Source organism: Vanacampus margaritifer, chromosome 12 (assembly GCF_051991255.1).
Source record: "Vanacampus margaritifer isolate UIUO_Vmar chromosome 12, RoL_Vmar_1.0, whole genome shotgun sequence".
Lineage (NCBI taxonomy): Eukaryota > Metazoa > Chordata > Actinopteri > Syngnathiformes > Syngnathidae > Vanacampus > Vanacampus margaritifer.
Window position 1 is genome coordinate 14,522,741 of NC_135443.1, and position 20,646 is coordinate 14,543,386.

The 20,646-nt window shown below is 39.5% G+C and overlaps 1 protein-coding gene across 13 annotated transcripts in view; it reads left to right on the forward strand.

Moving 5' to 3' along the window:
* Positions 1-20,646, forward strand: part of tacc2 (transforming, acidic coiled-coil containing protein 2) — a 47,919-nt gene that overhangs the window by 24,390 nt on the left and 2,883 nt on the right. For 8 of the 13 annotated variants that reach the window (XM_077581125.1, XM_077581127.1, XM_077581129.1 and 5 more), the window contains 11 exons: positions 513-728; positions 8,815-8,915; positions 10,180-11,518; positions 13,322-13,379; positions 13,451-13,643; positions 14,954-15,003; positions 15,111-15,202; positions 15,289-15,442; positions 18,593-18,652; positions 19,666-19,806; positions 20,041-20,117. In XM_077581125.1, the coding sequence (XP_077437251.1) occupies positions 513-728; positions 8,815-8,915; positions 10,180-11,518; positions 13,322-13,379; positions 13,451-13,643; positions 14,954-15,003; positions 15,111-15,202; positions 15,289-15,442; positions 18,593-18,652; positions 19,666-19,806; positions 20,041-20,117 (2,481 nt within the window). The other 5 variants (XM_077581119.1, XM_077581131.1, XM_077581120.1 and 2 more) reach the window with 5 other exon arrangements.

Here is a 20,646-nt window from a genome sequence, read left to right on the forward strand (position 1 = left end):
ACCGCATTGTGCTTGGCCAAACACAAATAAAGTGCTCCTTGAAATTTTACTGAATAGTTAGGACCTAATATAGCCAAACTGACGCTCCATTACCCGAAACATGCTTTACTTCTGCAGACTCCCTGGAATATTTTTAGAGCTAAGCAGGAGGCCTGTCCCAAGTGCTAACAGCTGCATGGGCGTCCATTGCATTGCCTGTCGGATTAGAGCCTAGCGCTCCTGATAAGATGAACCTGGATCAGGGCCAAATCCAGTCCCCCAGGTGGCCAATTAGGACCAAGCATGACACATTTGGCCGAGCTTCTCGATTCACGCGTTACAGAGGGTGAAGACGGCGCGGCGTGTCAACGGCATGCGATTCTAATCCAAAACCATACTTGGGATGGTTTAAGCAAGCTTGTCATTCTTCAAGTCAATATTTGGTTTAGCTGAGGTCACGGAGGTGTTGTGAGGTAAGTCTGGATCACTTGAGAAGAGGCATCTGTTGATGTTCTGTGTTCCCCATCCCGCAGAACCCCCCTCACTGAGCACACCGACAGGAGAGCTGCCTTTGCCATAAGTTTACCCACACACCTCCCGTCTGCTCCCCTTCCCGAACTCCCCACTCCTCCACCCGCATCCCCTTCCCCCGAGAGGACGCCACCACCTGCTTCTCCCCACCGGTCTCCTCTTCCTCCAGCTCCTGACGACCCCTGCCCAACCTCTGCATCTTGCCACCTCCATCTAAGGTATCACCTTTTTCAGTAACTATCCTTTTGCTCGGTGTGTGATTGACAAAACTGTTTGTTTGTGTTTGTGCGGATGTGGGTTAAGCTGCTTTCCATTCCTGCTCTCAGCTCAGATGGTCGCTGTACTCATGTCTGACACTAGTCCTTTTAGCCTGCTTGATGAAAATTGGCCATTAGCTTATTCAAGCAATTGTAATTAGAAATCAAATCTATATTTTCTTTGTGTTGGTATAAAAAGAAAACAACACCAACAATATCCTACCCACAGTCAGTAAAAGTAAAATAAAGAAATAAATTATTGGAAAAAAGATTTGTATTGTGACATTGTGCTTATGTAAATGTAGTCGCTACACATTTAATTTTTAAAGGTTTTTGTTTTGGGTTTAACACCCAAAATATTGTTTTATTCACAACATTCGCTCGACACGCTGTTTCCACCTTGCATGTGGCTCTTCTTTGCACATTAACGCCTAGTAGTGAATGTTTCCCTCTGCTGGTTGGCGTTAGTAATTGCAACCTCCTTATAGAATAAGGTTATAAAACAAAAATATGAAATTAATATCAAATACCTGTGGAAACAATATAAAAAAAAATCTATATATATATATATATATATATATATATACTGTATATATATATATATATATATATACTGTATATATATATATATATATATACTGTATATATATATATATATATATATATATATATATATATATATATATATATATATATATGTATATATATATATATATATATATGTGTATATATATGTATATATATATATATATATATATGTGTATATATATATATATATATATATATATATATACATATATATATATATGTGTATATATATATATATATATATATACATATATATATATATATATATATATATATATATATATATATATATATATATATATATATATATATATATATATATATATATAAAGATAATAATTTTTAATATAGCTGTATACCACTGAAACAATGTGTAATTGTGGCATGTGAATGATATTTATTTCTCAGGAAATGTTTACACAATCAATCACATTATACAGTTCATACTGAGGATTGAGTGATTTGCAAAAACTTTTTGGTAACATTTTATTGTTTATGAAACTTGTATCTGTTTTCTTATACCTGTAACTTTATTCTTATACAATTAGGATTTTTATATTGTGTTAATACGACTTTATTCTGGTAGTATAATGATACCAAGCAGAGTCATCCGTAAAATAAATCTACCAAATCCTAATATAAATTGTCATGGATTTCTTGCAGTGAAAGTTGCCTTACAAATACACAATTTCAAACTGGAGCACAAAGATTTTTACTTGTAACACAAATTATGCACTGTACTTCTTTTAGCACTAAAAGGCAAAACACATTGCAGTGCTTTTTACCTCCACCAGATGGAATCGCTCCCTTTTATTCACAGAGCACATCCACTCTTCTGCTAAGTATTGTAGCACACATACACACAAAAGTGGTTACATACATTGTTCCCTCGTTTATCGCTGGGGGTTGTGTACCAAAAAAAGCCTGCTATAGGTGAAATCCATAAAGAAGTCATCTTTATTTTATTTTTTTACATTTATTATATATGTTTTAAGGGTGTAAAAACCCTCACTTAACATTTTCTCATGAGTCGTGATAGTTCTCTCTTGTTTTGAAACCTTCATAGATAAAAAACAAAAAACAAAAACCAAGCAAAATCTGCAAAACAGTCAGTCCATGAACGGTGACGCGAGGGAACACATAAGATCGTCACAATATACTGAATGTATAACTAGATTATTTTCCACAAACTGAAGTTGTCATTAACTGCTCAAACAAAGCTCTAGAAAATGTCACAAATGTAATGTGTTTTGCTTCATCAGTGACTGTTCAGCATGCAGTGTTCAGATATCCAAGGATCCCTGAAAGCACTTTTGCCTTTTCACTTACAAAGCAGCTGATTTCAATGGCATTGTCAGTGGTACTGTTTTTCTGTGACCCCATTACGAGCTGTTTACATATTGTATTTTTTATGAGCTATTCCACTACCCCTGACATAGCGACTTAGCTTCATGCGTTCACTTGTTTTTTTTTTTCCACTGAGTGAGCGCATTTAAATTTCAGTTGATGGGGGTCTTTCTCTAGCTAGCTTGGTATGTTAGTTATTTTTAAGTCTATTTATTCATTAACTTTGGATTTACATATACTGCAGAATTACTATGATTTCATACTGTATGTCACAAATACTTAAGTTTGGCTTTACAGCAAATGTCAGCCTCCTTACTATTTGTATAGCAGCTTTTTAATCCAATCACAAGTGGCAAACAGCCTTTTAGCGCAGTTCATAGTGACCTTGTATTCACTTGGGTCGTGTTATAAATCTTTCAGAAAAAGCTGTCCCTGCTTTTTTTCTTACATTCAAAGTGCGTTGAATATTTTATTTCTTTCTCTGATTTGCAAATGAGGCTAAAGTGCAAGACCAGACTCGTGAAGAAGAGCTCATTCATGAATAGCGCGTCACAGTAGTACATGTTTTTGTTGCATGCTTTGAACATGGAACTGGGCATGTCAATCAATAATTTTGCTTTAGCATGTGGGCAGCTGTGAGGGGGTTGCATTTTCTCTTGTCCCCTCTGGCTGTTAAAAATCGACCATGAGGCCCATTTGAGAGTAGAATTGTTAATATTCCCTGAACATCCATTAATGGATGGTCTACAGGCAACCCGCATCCCTCTCCCTTTAGACAAAAAAGCAGAGGAACTGATGAGTTTCCATTTTTCAGTCAACATTCGTATTTTCAGTGGACCACCTAAATCTCTCCTACTAAGATTTCAAGTGCTACAGGCAGTTTCTTCTGTTGTAGTAAAGCCTTCATTCACACACCTTCCCATGAATGCACAACTGAATCATTCTCCTTCAATTTCAGAGCCCCCCTCTTTGGCTCCTTGGACAATCAATAGGTACTTTTTGAAACTTGTTCCTGCTCTTGTTTCATCCCACGGGACTCGTTGTAGAGCAGATGTCTAAAAATGACAAATTGGACTACATAACTGGTCTCTTCTAATGCCATTCACATTTAGTATGGAAGGTATTTAGAAAATGTAAATTTAACAAAGTCTCAAATTCGCATTTGTGTTGTGAATTTTGAAACATATTGGCAAGCAACGAGATGTAATTGTTACATTAATAATTCAAAAGAATGAATTTACAAGTGCATTTTAAATTCCATTGTAATGCGGGGTTTCCACGGATCATTAAAAAGCATTAAACGTCTTAAAATGGATTTTGCTGAAATTAAGGTCTTAAATGGCATTAAAAAGCATTTAATACGATTAAACATTAAATACATTTATAATAAACAAAATGGCCTGGAGTCCCAGAGTTGTTGCTTTATGTTCCAAATACCAATTGCTCTGAATTTCTAAAGAGCGTACTGTCATGCCGGCATGTCACCAATGTCCAACATGAAACACTAATCCCACCTAGTAGCAGAAAATTACCTCCACACACAAATGTATGACTCACTGTTTTACTCTCCTTTTAACTGTTTAGTATATATTTGTAACTACAAATAGCTTTATAAACTATGCACTATAAAATTATTGTATCAGTGGTTGAAAATTTAATATTTGGTAAGCATATTTGTCCACTTAAATATTAATTACAAGAGCATGAAAAAATTGGAAGAAATTTTGATTGTACATTTAGTAACTACGGAAATCATGCGATTAATTACAATTAAAAGTTGTAATCAACTGATAGCCCCAATAGTATATGCATATATGTACTTTTGCTTTGATAACTCGGGACAATATAATGAAAATTTGGATCTTACAGTATGTGAATACTGGTATAGATTTACTGACACATGGGATTGGGCTAGGCTCAAAGTTGAATACATCACTATTATTGTGTCCGAGGCTTTTGTTTACTTCTGACAGGATAGTGGTTGTGTTAAATGAAAAATTTGAATTCAGGTGGAAGGCAAAAGCATAATGCATCATTTTAAAAGGATGCTAAACCAAACCACTGTGTCTGTTTAGGGGGCTTCTATTGTTTGATTCCCCCACTGCAGGGCTGTGGTATTCGTCTAGAAAAAGGCTGCTTGTCTTTTTAACGGCGCAGGCGTCTGCTGCTGCTGTGGGGGGTGTCAAAGGGAAGAGAAGGGGGAGGAGGCAGTGTGTGCAGCATCACAGCTCAAACAGAAGCACCTCATACACACATGCAAGACGACAAGAAAGCTAGCTGGATTGTTATTGCATCGTTTTGGACTAGTCTACTCTTGGACTTTAATGCTTCAGCATCGTTTGACAGATGAACTGCATGGGGGGAAAAAGGTCTTGTCTACAACATGTGCAGGAGATGAGATTGAGCGATGCATAAATTGACGAGCATTTAATCATCCGGTGATTCGATGCGAGGAGCGGGACGAGGTCATTCTCTGCAGTGCAGCGTTAGTAGCTGCCGCTCGCGTCTGCTGGCACGTTACCGCAAGGATCACAACAAACGCAAGAAGGAGTTTTCCAGGGAGCAGGTGGATGTGGACAGTGGCTGAAGTGTAGGCACAGGTGGGGGGGCACAGAGGTAGCCGAGGATGGGAGCCAACGAATCCATGGAGCAAGGACAGACTACCTCTCCTACCCAAGAACACATGTGAGTCTCAAGCTTCTAGTTTCTTGTTATTACTCAGGCTGCGTGTCGCAGCCAACAGATCTTTGTTGTCATGTGGGTTTGTGATGTAAATAATGCACATGCGCAGTCACTTGCACATGTGAATCATCTATCTGTGGAATATGGAAGCCAGATGGAGCCAATGAGTTCAAGCTTGGGGGGGGCTGATGTTTTGCCTGCTCCCATTGTCGTTGCTGGGAGCAGGAGCCAGTGTAGAAATGGAGCACGGTGCGCAGGAACAGGACTGGAGGAGAGAGTTAGGGACGAGGCAAGAACGCTCCACTTAGTTTTATTTATAGTGCAGACACTTCTGCGCTGGGGAGCAAGGACCCGTGCAGTGAGATGGGGGAGGTGTCTTTTATAATGTAGGGATGAATGATTTATCGCAGGGAAAGCTTTGCTAAATATGGACTGAAGACTTTTATTCACTTCTTATTGCTGGATGGTTGTGTGAGTTTCACATCGCAATGTTTATTTTACTGTGTTTACAGTTATGACTCTGAAGAAAGCACCCAGTAAATTAGGTTATAATGTGTTTCTATTTGACACAAGTCAGGATCCCAAATAAGAATTACTGTGTTGTGTGTGGGAATTGTGTTCCTCTACCTTGAATCTGATCTCATTATCATAATGGTAATCTTTTTAACCCTCTCCTTGCTTCTCATTCAACACTGTGGTTTTTAATGTGCCATCTGCCTGCTCTCAATATGTCAGATTAGGCGATGTGGGATTACCTCATTCTTGCTTCATTGTTTTGAGAATTACCGTATTCTGGATTTTCTTTTAAACTTCTGATGAAACCTGAAATCTATTCAAGCTGTGCCCTGCTCTCATAATGAGACCTGTAAAAAAACATTATTTGTTCCTTGTCAAAACAACATTTCTGTTTCATAGGTTGTACAATTCCCATAACATCATCATCACCATAATCACTTTTCTGGACACAATTGCATGGGGTCATATATAATATATATGCTGGTTAAGTACAGTTCAGTGAAGTGACAAATGGGCGGATTTGAACCAATATTAGTCTAAAATCTCTCATACTGATACTGTTGCTGTTTACTCTTACTCTACTATGCATGCCCCAGTTTTAGGAGCACCCACAAATACAGAGGTAGGCAAAAATGTGTGCCCATGGGCTGCATTTGATTTTTTAAATAGACAGGGTGTACCATGATGTCTATGAATGACCTGGTAGTAAAAAAAAAAAAAAAGCTACAGAAAAGTAAATTGTATTTATTTATTTTATTTAATTTTATTTCTTTTATTTCTTCTTTATTGTACAGTAATAATTTGTATAACTATATATTTTACACACATACTTGCTCATTTTACATACTTATTTGTTCAATTTGTATATTCAATATTTTTAATATATAAAATTATTATTTTTAATTGTATTATTTATAATCAATTTCATTGTAAAAAAAAAAAAAGAAAAGAAAAAAAGAGAGATAGTATATAGTATGTAAGGTAGAGCATAAGAGAAAAGTGAGGAATTAAAGATAGAAAAAGGGCAGTGAAATGGGATGAAGGTATCGGCCATCGGATTTGGAGGGATCGGTCAATCAGTATGAAGAAAAGCGGCAGGTATCAAGCCTCCTCCATCTTGTCATTTGCTTGTATTTTGAGACAGCTCAAATATTTGTTGGATTTTCCAGCACTGTGGATTTGGCTGAGAGCTGCGCGTCTTCTGTCTGAAGCGCAGCACCTCCCACCACGGAGCGTCTTGTCTCCAGGCAGGCAGGCTGTCTTCGCTCACAACATTGGACGCTCCTCTGTTTCGGTTTATCCCCGTCTGCTGACACAATTTTCACAATTGCATTACAACACGAAATAAGACACATGTAACACTAAATATGGTTACTGAATACACATCTTTAATGTATTGATTAGATACACTTTGCAGGTCCGTGTTAGTTTGCCTGTTCTCCGATACATGTATATGTGCAACGTGGAGCCAGACAGTTTCCCCACACCATCATGAAACATGAGGGGGGCACTCTAGTTACCATGGCAACCTCAGTTATGCACTTGTAGGAAAAAAGGTGCCTCAAAATAAGGAGACAAATTGGGCATTGAAATTAGATACCGTATATTCAGCTTGCATAAGATATTTGTATTTCACTAGCTTGCAGATGGTTAGATAATTAATCTAAATAAATCACCAGCAAGATTTGTTAATATATTCTACTATTATAACTATTAAATATACATTGACTATTTCACTCACTTCTATAATGGAACATAAGTGCAAATGGTTGTTGAAATCCAGAAGGTTCTGTCTGGTCTAATCTACTCATGACATTTTCATATATTTGACTGTGGAACTCCATCTTTTGCTGTCTTGTCATATTATTGTAAAATTGTGGTTTTCTCATGTGGTTGAAGTTGTGTAGCACTAACCGTACTGGCTACAATACAGTACTGTATATTCAATCGCTTCTCGGCCTGATGTGCTTGCTCTGCTCAGTGCCTCATTTCCCCGTCTTCATTTTGATTGTCCATTTGGGACTCATTTCATTGCACAATCAACTACACTCCCATTGAGATGCTCACGTGCCAGAGTGGCCACATCATAACAAGACAAAGGTCTGTGTCTATGCCATGCTAACTTCAGCATAACACTTTAAATGCAGTGAAAATGAACTGTAGATTTGGCAAAGTACTGGAAGAGGAAGACGGGCAGGGAGGGGGAAAGTCGATGAAGAGAGGAAGGCTGAGAGAGTGCAGCAGTCTGCAGACAGGCTCATTCGGATGGGAAGACATATTTTTGCTCCAGACCGGCGGTTATGGAGAACTACTGTTGAATGAAATGAAAGATAGAAGGAAAGAGGAGAGCTGAATATTGCAAATCGCAGTGGATGAGATCTTGTGCGTAGCGTAGCAGACGGTGGGCGTCTACCTGTGTATCAGACACCGGCTGTCGTCTTTTTGGACGTTATGGCGGTGAGTGCGTGGCAGGCTCTGTCTCCACTGCAGTGGGCTCGCTGGGGCTGGGGCACGCTACTGGGAGGGGCAGCAGGCAGTCCAGACTTGGATCCGGCTTTCGGGCCGTTCCGCCGTCTCTCCTGGAGCTCACATCATGAAGACATGATTAAGACTGCAGGGGCGCTGGTCAGACAGAGGTGAGACAGGATGGGATGCGAGAGACACGTGCTATTCATTCTTTTGAATGAATGTCTGGTGCTGAGGAAAATCTTAACTATTTATTTGTTTATTCATCTTTCTGTCATTGCCTTCCATACCTGAAATTTTGTGTGTGTACTCTAAATTGACACGAAAATATTGCCCCTGGTTAATACTAGTCCGGTAAACCATTAATGACCACTATTTTGCGATTATTGTGATGTCAGAATGATTCATAGCAGCATTAACTCGGTATGCGATTGTCTTTTTGTTCCAGGAGCTCTGACTCTGATGGAGCATTCGAGACTCCTGAATCGACAACCCCAGTAAAGGCTCCTGCAGATCCACAAAACCAATTAGCAACCACTGATGACAAAGGTCAGTAAAAAAAAAAAAAAAAAAAAACTGCTTCAAGGTAGTCGAACTAGGCAAAAATGGGTATCCTCTTGCACCACCTAGTGGAAATAAGGTGTCATTTCTTTGTTATTTTTATCCAGCCATGTTTGTGTGGGATGATGATCACTTATTGTGATCATTTCTTAAGACGGTCCACATGTGTGTCTGTTGTTGATTTATTTGAGTAGAGTTGTCTTTTCTGTCAACAATCTCATTCAGCAGAATTGCAAGAGTAATACTTTTACATTAAAAAAAAATTGTGTAATAATGCCAACTACTTATATAAACACACAAAATAGATAACATGACATATTGTAGATTTTTTTGTCCCAAAATATTGATTATTGCACAGTGTTGCGGATACAGTGCTATTATTAATTTGTGATTCCTAGTCCTAAAATAAAACACATACACTATACAATGTTCAAGACCAGCACAAATGAAGTTCCATTATACAAATCAACCAGATGTAACAAATTAGATCAACCCAATTACTCAAACATTTTTCACTCAGCCATTCGCATGGCACTGCGTTGGTATGCAAAATTCAGGGGGTGCAATAATTTGTGTCCTAAAGAGCACAATGAGGATTTTCTCATATAGTAACTCAACACTCTTTGGGTAATCAGTATTATCTTTGTTAGTCCCAATTCATTTTATAGTTGAACCACTGCTCTGTATTAAATATGAACTATAGCGAAGCGTGGCTATTTGTGGAGGATATAGCAATAATCTATGTGTAATTGACACCCACCCAAAAAGATTTGTAATTTCCTATAGATGACACAAAATGGCGGCTACCTGCTTTATTTCTATATATCGGGTGCTCAAGTTTGTTCCTCGAGAGCCCCTATCCAGACTGTTTTCCATGTTTCTCTCCACTAACACACCTGATTCATGATCAAGATCATTATCAGGCTTCTGCAAAGCTTGCTGATTAGCTGATCATTAGATTCAGCTGTGCGGCAGGAGGAAAGCATGAAAATAGGCTAGATAAGGGCTCTCGAGGACCGAACTTGAGCACCCCTGCTATAGATGATCTTCGATAGCCTGACTAAAAGAAACCCTTTTGCTCACATTAACATAGTTCCATGGCCACAAGATGGCACCAAATTTTATATTAGATATGGCTTGGCTCGAGCGCCACATCAATTGGTAATTGTAATTTCAATGACATTTCAAGTGGTTACATTGAACAACAGAACAAAAATCTTGATGACGATGGTCTATTCTTCATCTTTCTCAGGAGAAGACACTTCCATCAGAGCGCTTTCGTCTGACTCGATTCCTGAGCCGCTTGCTGTTGGTTTTGATGAGGACAGGCCAATTGCTGCCAGTGGCACCTACAACTTTGATCATATTGCCTCAGAGTCAACAAGTCAACCGCTTACTCGTTCCCTCAGCCTCCAGGGTGGAGAACTTGACACCTCTGGTTCGGATGGATCTGTAGCACAAGGCTTCCGCCCGTATTCGGAATCCTTCAGCGTAGGCACAGAGAGTAATCCAGGGACACTCCGCAGGCCCAGGAAAGTCCGGCCTGGATCTGTGAAGAAGAAGCCTCTCCTGAGGCAGAACTCCAACCCGGAGAGGCCAAGTTCTACTAGTAGCACCCCAGAGATCATTAAGAGAACTGTGACTCAGGAGGGGAGTGAAAGTGGAAGTCTTGCAGAAGGTGGAAGTCCTGCAGGAACCCTCAGAAAAAATAGAAAAGCCCGTGTGGACACTCCACCTCCTCTACCGGAAGAAAACACTCATATTGAATCAGAGGGGAGCCTTGTTGTCCCTACCTTACCCTTGTGTCAGGAGGAGAATCGTCTTCCATCTAGTCCTCCTGTCAAAGAAAACCACCCCATCCCTCCCAGTGGATCCTACAAATGGGATCCAGACAACTTTGACAGCATCGACCCATTCAAGACTGGCAGGAGTAAGATTGCCAACTCGCCTGTTCTTGCTCGTAAAGGTCTTGCACGTGACCCGCCAGATAGTCCCCCTATCCCTGCTGTGAGCCAGCTTCCTCATCCAGCTTCTGCTGAGCTACCATTAGTTACCAACCCAGAAGAGCAACCTATCCTACCCAAAAGGGAGTCTGTAAGGCTGGAGTTTGATTACTCAGAGGAGAATAGTGAGGCTACTCCGCCACCTAAGAAACTGGGCAAGAAACCTGGTGCCAAGATGCCCCTGAGGAAGCCAAAGTTGGGGTTAAAGAAGGTCCACCCAGGACAGACCGAGGAGCTGGATAATAACCTTCCAGCGGAACACAATGGTAACGAAGAGGAAAAGCCCATTTCCAGAGGTTCTTACGACTTTGACTCCAATAAGTGGGACGATGCAAATTTAAATCCGTTTTTGTCTAAGGCAGCCGTGGCCAACTCTCCAAAAGCGTCTGGGCCGACTTACAGTTTTGATTTTGACGACTCTGTAGTCGACCCTTTTAAATCGTCCAACAAGATGGCAAACTCACCTCCAAAGGCCTCGGCCTCCTTCGACTTGTCGTCAAATGATGACATGGAAAACGACAATATTGGCGAGCTTGAAGATCAAAATCAGAACAAACCAGCCAAAAAGAAGAAAATTCCCATCAAATCGTAAGTTGATTGAAGTCATACTCAATGGTTATTGCACATTACTTTTGGTCGTTTGTGTTGTTTTGCTTGTTTCAATTTGTTTTTGTTGTTAGTGTTGTTTGTCTCTCTGTCACCTGGATATGAAGTCTACACACACCCTTTTCAAATGCCAGCTTTTTGTTTCGATATACAAAAAAATTTATCGTGATAAATGTCTATACATTTTTCACCACTAATGTGATCAATTATCTGTACAACTCAATTGAGAAAAAAGTGAAATCTGAAAAAATGGGGACATGACTGGGATAATTATAACTGAGGATGTGACTGTTTGAATCAACTAATCCCATTGTGGAACTTTTTCAGGTTAATCAGAGGAACAAAAGGTGTTGAATTAGACTCATTAATTCTGAACCAAATCCAGTTTAAGAGGCTGTACAGTTGTTTACTTTTTTCACCCATTGAGTTGTAAAGGTTATAGGTCACAATGGTCACATACATTGTGAGAAAAAAAAACATTTGAAATGATTCGACTTGGTCTCATACATAAACCTGATGTTTAAACAGGGGTGTGAAGACTTTTTATATCTGCTCCATGTATTGTATTCTCATGTCACAGGAGGTCCAGAGGTGTGTCCCCTCTGTGTTGTTTGTTGTAAGTACAGGGACAACACAACTATCCACCATATGTCACTCCCTGTTCCATGTGGATCCCTGTAAACAAGCATGTCAGCTCTCTCTCTCTTTTTTTTTTTTGTAATCAGTCAGCCTTTTAACTTCAATATCTCAACATCCATGACATGACTGTCGACGCATCAACAATCCATCTTCTTTGCACTAATGATAGAAGATAAGAGACATTTTATTCAGAGTGGCATTTATTGAATTAGACTTCTTTTAAACCCGCTGCTAAAGCAAAAAAATTACTTGAATACAATTTAACAATAAATTACTATTTTTAGTTGATGTTTATATATTCATATATGGTGTATTTCTAGTTTATTTTATTTTAGATTACACCTGACAGTGCTTCATGATGATTAAGCAGTGGGGAGCTTTTATGCAACAGTTAGTCAATCAATACTTTCAACCACACTTTCATATTGATGCCAGGTATCAGATTGGGCTGTTTTACGATAAGGAACTAAAAATTAGAAGAAGAAAAATATGTAAAAATTGCCATTAATTTCATGCAATTTTAAGGGAAACTGCTACATTGGGATGAATGGGTCTTTCTTTAAAATGATCTGCCATTGTGTTTGGGGGAAATTTTATGTATCAAAAGTACTAGTGTTATTGGTTCTTGGTATCGGTATTTTTGACAACTCGAGTTTAGTACTCGCACTGGTAGCGGTCTGAAAAAAATTGGTATTGAGCATCATTACTCATTACTCAATAAAATCATGAGTAAATACTTAATATTGTTTTTCCAATGCTTTGATATCAGTATTTTAAGTGCATTTTTTAGAGCATTAGTGTTAAAATATTACAGCTTTATTTTTTTGGTTTCTCCCTCCCTCTCTCTCTCTCTTTTTTTGCACCATGCCGCTTTCTAACAATTGTCAGTAAATGTTTTCATAAATGTTCTCCTAACCAAATGGCTACGTTAACAAGTACTCTGTTGCTACCAATGATTTTTTGGGGCAACGAGTGAAGTAATCGGATGTACTGAAATGTCACTGTAAAGTAGACTTACGGTACTAAAAACTGTTAAATCTTATGACTATGCAAACATCTGAGAATTTTGCTCAACAAAGGTTAGGTATCGTAAAAATGTTTTATCACATTGTGTGACTCTAGATTAATGATGCTCTTTTTCCTCAGTAACACCTTTAGGGTCAAGAGGTCGCCAAAGAAATCACAGTTCTCCGACAGCTCACAGGTACGTCGGTGTGTGCGTATATAACTTACTTGTCTCTATTAGTTCTGCCTGACTGTCTATTTGTGTGCCAGGATGCAGATGACCCCGCCTCCCTTCCTCCACAGGATGACCACGCCACAGATGAAGAGAAGTTGGCCTCCTCCACCAATCACAAGTGGGCAGGCTTGCATGACTCCGATGCGGAATTGAACTCTGACCAGCAGGACTTCCCTCATCCATCGGATCTGACTTCATTTGTTAACGAGAGCGGTGTTAAATCTTCAGGTGAGACATGCTGTCCAGTAGCTGGATTGTTTTCCCCCACCGTTATTGATTTTGGTTGTGTCATTGACATTAGCATTTTGTCCCAGTTCGTCACTACTCTTCTTAGTTGCTCTGACGCAGTGGTGTCCAAACTATGGCCCGAGCGCAATTTGCAGCCCGCCAACTATTTTTCCGTGGCCCGCGGCATATACTGTGCTTTTTTTCCTTGTCGTTTTGTTTCTGTTTCTGTGATCTGCCTGATGACAAAGGATGGAAATTAGGCTATCGCTATAATCAGGTGTGGTATGTTTACATGCATGTGTTCCATGTGATGTTCATTAACATGCACTGTCCCGACTAAATAAAAAGAAAAAAATCTATATCTGTACTGTTTGTAGAGACTACCACTTCCACTAATGAATTCATTGTATATTCTATAGAGCTTTTCTAACTATAAAAAGGTCCAAATTAACTATTTACAAGTAAATTGGGAACACTTATATTCATAGCACTGTGGTGAATAATAAATAATTCATTTTTAGAAGAAAAAATTGCTTCTGCTGCCTTCTGTTTTGTGTCAATGTCCAAATTTGTACATTATGTATATAATTAATTAATTGCTTTAAAATGGTCATATTACTACTCTCCTTTTGGTTCTAAATATAAAGGTGGTATTCGGCTGCTGTTTAGTGCAGGGGCGGCTCTAATCTAATGGGATAAAGAGCCACGCCACCCCAATATTGTGGAAAAAAATCCTAAACTATTTGCCTTATTGCATCTAACAATACAATATTTTTTCCCAAATTACTGCAATATATATACAGTAATTTCTGGACTATAAGCCGCTCTAGCTAAATTTGGGGAATACTCGAGTTTGTCACACATATAAGCCGCACCTACTATAAGCCGCAGGTGTTTTAATGTTACTGCACCGGGTTCTCGCTACTTTCTTTTCCATAATGAGGGCGCAAATTGTGTCACTCTCGTGCTGTCTCTTCTACTGTATTTGGGCTCACTTGGTTTGTTTTGCTCTGCCTGACGCTCTTGCGCTTCCTCTATAATGCGCCCCCTTGTGATCTGATGGATAAGCCACTCCTTTGTATTAGCCGCCTTTGTATTAGCATGCAAGTGAAAAAAGCGGCTTGTAATCCAGAAATTACTGTAAACAACGTACAATTTCTTGCGCAACTGATTTTGGTGCATAAATTAAAGTTTACATTTTCCAAGTGGCCCTTGAATCCTTCGATTTTTCTGTACGTGTCCCTCGGAGGATTATTTTTTTTTTAATTCTTGCTCTAACTCAATCCATCTGCATCTGTTTTGCCTTTTAGTGCAAGACTATGAAATAGAGTACATGGAGAAAATTGGCTCTACTTCACCTGTGAGTATTTGGTCTAAGTTAGCTACATCCAATTTATTGGCAAATGCTCCATGGCTCAGTTGTTACTAAATAAAATCCCCAAAATATGTTGTCAACATTTCTTGTAGCCACCGTCTGCGAAGAAGCCATCCTTATACCTAAAGTTGGACTCATTAACCAAGGATACACATGGATCTGAGCCCAACTCACCATGCACAGGGTACAACTCTTAACATTTCAAATCATGCATTTGCTTGTGGAACAAATTGGACAGATTTACTTTGAATGGTCTCTCTTTCTGTGCAGGAGTTTTGAGGAAATGGAGGCCCAAATAACAGCCAGCATGAAGACCCCAGTCCTAAGTTCCAGACCAGGTCCCGAAGGCTCTACTGGAGAAAAGGGCAGGAAACGAGAGAGTGAAGTGCTCAGTCGAACACAAAGCACAGAGAGGGATGAGCAGGTGTGTGTAGAAAAAAAAGTCTACGTTGTTATGAATACTGTCTGGGCCAGGGGTGTCAAACTCATATTAGCTCAGGGGCCGCATGGAGGAAAACATATTACCAAGTGGACCGGGTCGGTTATATAACTTTTAAACAATTCCCATCAATTATACGCAGATTTTCACTATATGTGGGTCAGCCCCAAATTACGGGGCTCAACTGTAATTTTATTGTTCCAAAAAATAAGCCGAATGCAATAAGCCGGTGCAGTTAATGAAGTTAGAAGGACGTTAGTCCTTGCCATGTATTTATTTATGTTACCAGTAATTGAATGTGTCGTATCTAACACATTTATGTTGGTCTATGATTTTTTATTTATTTTTTTTTTTTTAAACAAACCGTAACTTTAGGTTGTGTTTAAAATAATAACATCCAAGGCAATTCATTGTACAGGTTGCATTGCTCATCTGAGGATTGCTTGTGAAATTACAAATTTATATGTTTTGATTGTGGCTATCTGATTAATAAGTCCGACATTATTATTATTTTTTACTTTACAAAATCATCTCGCAGGCCGGATTAAACTCCTTTGCAGGTATGAACCGGCCCGCGGTCTTCATGTTTGACACTCCTGGTCTAGACCTTTGTGTGTTTGTTAAAAAATATCACTCTCATTTCACTGTCATTTAATTTCCAGTATGTATACCATGTCTGTTGTTACGCCATGTACCTCATGGACAGAAAGTCACATGACTCTTAGTCTTCGTACGATCCCTATGAGTCAGGCTGACAGCAATCAGGATCGGGAAATCCACACGACACTCAATAAACCAACAAGTCCCCAGTTTAACGTCGCTGAGCGCTCGCTTTGCCATGCTGACCTCACCCCCACCCTCCGCCCTGTGCCCACCCCCTCCTGGTCACCCACTATAGCCCGGTAGCCAAGAGGTCCCATCTTCAGCCCTGACCATGTCCCTGTTAGAAAGACTGTCTGAGTGTGACGATCCTGTGCAGTACCTGGAGCCTGACCTCGCTGAGACCAACCCTAATGCATTCGCCCAAAAACTACAGGTGTGTTCACAACCTGATGCCTTTCATGCTCCTCTCTTCTTCACCTTTGCCTTTTCACCCCCCCCCTTATTGTGAGTGACTTGAGATCCAACTCAAGTATTCTATATGCTTTTCCCTTACGCTCATCCTTGGGCCGCACCCCCAACATTGGACGATAACTCCCAATTTGTGCGGCCCAGGAGGAGCTGGTGCTTGCTGCCCTGCGGATAGAGGCTCTGCAAGTAGCCAAAAACATCTCTCAGTGCCCCTCCCTCTCCACTGTAACCCCCCAGGTACTGCGCTGATTTAGCCTGCGCCTGATGTAAGTGTGTGCGTGCGTGTGTTTTGATGCATCTTGATGAATGTAAAAGATCAAGACTTCAGAACCGGTGCATGAGTATCCCTCTCCTTAAAAACACACCATTCTGAGTGAACTCATGGCCTTGTCAACATGGCGGCTGAACCCACAGCATTGTCAGCCCTGTGATCAACCAGTATCAAGTCCCCCTCATCCCAAATCTAACATGGCTTCAAAATTGCAGCAAGCGCTCGCAGGCTGATCCCCAAAGAACAGAGTTGTATCATTGTAGATCCCTGCTTCTCTTTTGCATGTTGCCCTGTTTACAAAAGGCTGGAATGGGACTGGTAATGTATTACCTACTACTGTAAAAGCAGTTAGAGCATTTAGTGCACATCATTGAACACATTTGTTGGGTTCGTCATCTTTCAAAATGCTGGTCACATTCGGTGTGTTTAGTGCTCAGCCTTGGAAAACAGGTGAGCCATGGTTGGTGGTTGTTACCTGAGCTCTGAGCTCTGAGCAACTGTGATGTTATTTTAAGTCGACAAAAAGTGGCAAAATGGCCGCTCCTGTGATGTGATGGGTGATTTTGCTGCTTAACTTATTATACCTAAATATTCCGCAAATGTGATATTAATCAGAATAGTATGTTTAGACTCATGGGGCTGCATAGATCATATTGTCATTAAAAAATCTCCAATTAGCTACGCTGACATTGTATAATATGGCGCCTTTTGCTAGCGTTTGTAGCTTGCAGTTAGCCACTAGTCGAGTATAGGCTGGCAAGAGCCATCCGATTACTTTTCAAAAGCAGTTTAATGGGCAAAAAATGGCTCAGCACACTTTGATGCTGACTCCCCGACACAGTTTCAGCTCTTACTGATCAGTTTTCAACAAACCAGGCTTATTTAAACGTGCCGTTTAAGCCAGCAAAATCACGACGGTGGTTCTGACATCACTTCATCTCATAGCCCAAAATCTCACTTAATACATTTTCTAGAAAAAAACATGTTTGTTATTTTGTCTTCTGTATTCCTATTTCAGCTTTACCCAAGAAAAAACATATTTATATTTTATCCAAATACTCTATTATTATAGTATACCAAAAATATTGGATAGCTGCAACCCTAGCCAGATACTGAAGTTGTGTTTTTTGTGCTCTTTCTTAAACGCCCTAAGATGCCACCAAAAGCCATGTCGAAATATGAGTTGGTGCCAAGGAAGTATTTTTAAGGGCTCGACATCTCGACTTAGCAATGAGCTTTATATTTCGAGGAGAAACTACAGTAATTCTAGCCATGGTTATATGTACTATATGTGAAAGTATATGTTCACTTTAAGTGCATTACGTTTCAAAATCGAAATCCGATTTTTAATGGTAATGCTGTCAGATGAGTTTGTGGTATATTTACACTTAAAACTATCATTACTGGCAATTATTTTTTAAAGCTGTAGGTGGGGGTCAAAGGACTCGCTATTTGCTGCAGTGCTCGGCCTCCATTTTATGACTTGAAATCATGTATTTTTCCACTTACCTCCCACATTTAAAGATGCTAGTCATAAAATATTATTTGTCCCCCCCCACCCAGCAAGGCATGATCCCTTCTTAAGAGTTTCCATCAGATGGTTATTTTTTTTTTTTTTAATCCCCAATTTCATGTCAAATGTCTAAAATTCAGCAGCTTTTCATCATCTTAAAAAGTTCTTCACTGTACAAGAGCACTTAAATTCAGTCTTACAGACATTCTGTTTATAGTCAAGTGCATCAATCAGGTGTTTGCCGTCTATATCTCAAGCTCTTGTCCCACACATTTCACAGTCCCGCCTTAAGAAACCCAGCACACGGCGGTGGAACATCAACGGTTCACCCTTACTGAAAGTAAGAGGAACACTTACTGTATGTAACCTGCCCTTGTAACACATCTCCTGCTCAGTCCTTTGCTATTTTGACAGTAGTACCTTTCAGTCAATTAGCTTTGTATCTCACTGTTTCCACCTAGCCCCTTTTAGACCCCAGACACCGCATTTAATGGACAGCTCCCTAATGTAGCGAGCTGTCAGAACAAGCACCCTTACACCTGGAGCAGCGCTTTCTGTCATGAGACAATGCAAACATTGTCTAACCTTAAACAGGTTGTACTATGTAATGACACAAATATTTCTCAAACACTCAAACTTAAAACCAAAAGTTGAGTATTTTGGTGTCTACCTTGCTGCTCCAACATTTTACTCTCCTTTTTGCGTATTAGTCTCAATGTCATTCATCCAACTCCCTGTGGTCTAACCCTAATCTGTCTCAAAGAGTAAATCCCTCTGAATGTATTAGTTTTAGTGAACTAAACAGGACTTGAAACATTTCCCCGATGTATTTTGGTTTGTTGCCTCGCCACTTACATCTTGTAATATTTGGCTGTGGCCTCATAATATGTAAGTGGAAAATAAGTCATCAATCAGCCAACACTTGATTGCGGTAAGTTAAATAAAGTAACACGCTTTAACATGAGACTAACATGTTTGCCATGCTGTGCAGTCTGCTACCCCGCCCCTCCTCTTATGATGCCGTTTTCTGCCCTCATCCCCTTCCCCCTTGCCTGTACCAATCACAAACAAGCTCCGCTCCCTAACAAGCCAAATACTTGGCTATGAAGACTGTTCCATCAATTCATTCTGCAGCTGACCAAGTCTTCAGGAACATCGCAAGCCTGCCTCATTTACATATTGATTTTGCTGTGTGGTACCTTTTGACGCAATTGGATGCTGCCTTGTGTTGAGGTTCAGGTTGCTGAGAACATTCAGGCCAGCCGGCGTGTGGCGGTGTGTTCTTTCTTGTCTGGGATTTAACTGGCGATGTTTCCTTTCCTTTCGCTCCTCTCATTCGGATTCCGGAAGCAGCACAGAGATGTGTCTTTACCATCTGAGAGTTCGGTATCCAAGAGTTCACTGTACGCCCGGACCGCCACCGGATACATCGATGGAGAGAGTCCGCATCTTCCCAAAGATATGGACCACTCGTTGGGAATCGCAAGAGAGGAGGTACCCAAAAACCTATTTAATGCATGTATGTAGGTTGTTGTTTTTTTCCCTCCCTCAAGATATTAGGGTCAGCTCTCAGGATGATGCAATTTTACACCAACATAAATTGCTGAATGATTATCAACGAATGAATGATTATCAAATATTTGTGTTGAAAATGTCTGCAATATTCATATTGTTGTCTTTGTATGCACGAGTGTTTCAAGCTTTATTCAACAATGCTTCCTGGTTTAGATTGCGACAAAAGAGAGGGAGGTGCTGGAGTGGCAGAGGAAATATGAAGACAGCCGTCAGGAGGTGCAGGAGATGAGGTATGAAGTTGTGCTTTTAGTTGTCACTAATTACGTGTTGTCAAATGGTACACAGGATCTGGCTTAATGTTATTACGTCAATGCATTGATTCACTGCAACTAGTCCAGGTGTCTGCAACTTGCGGCTCTTTAGTCCCTCTCCTGTGGCTCTTTGTGGATCTAAAAAAATAAATAAAAAATAATAATAACGTAGTAGAAATTATTTTTTAAATACAGTACATATTTATCTTTATTTTTAGATAAAATATTCTTTAAATGAATTAATATTTTAGATTTTAAAAAAGAACTGAATAATTAAGTATTCAAAAAACGTCAGTCCAAAGTTAAACATTTTTAGAAAAAGAGAGTTGAAAGGTAGATGAAAAAGTTTTCAAAATTACCTAAAAATGTCCAAAAAGGAAGAGGAAAAGCAGAAATTAATTGGCCCAAACAGTCAGAAAATTTATTTTTTAAAAGGAAGAAAGAAAATGTTTAAAAAGTTACTAAAATGTCAAAAAAAATAGAAGAAATTTACCATAAAATGTCCTCA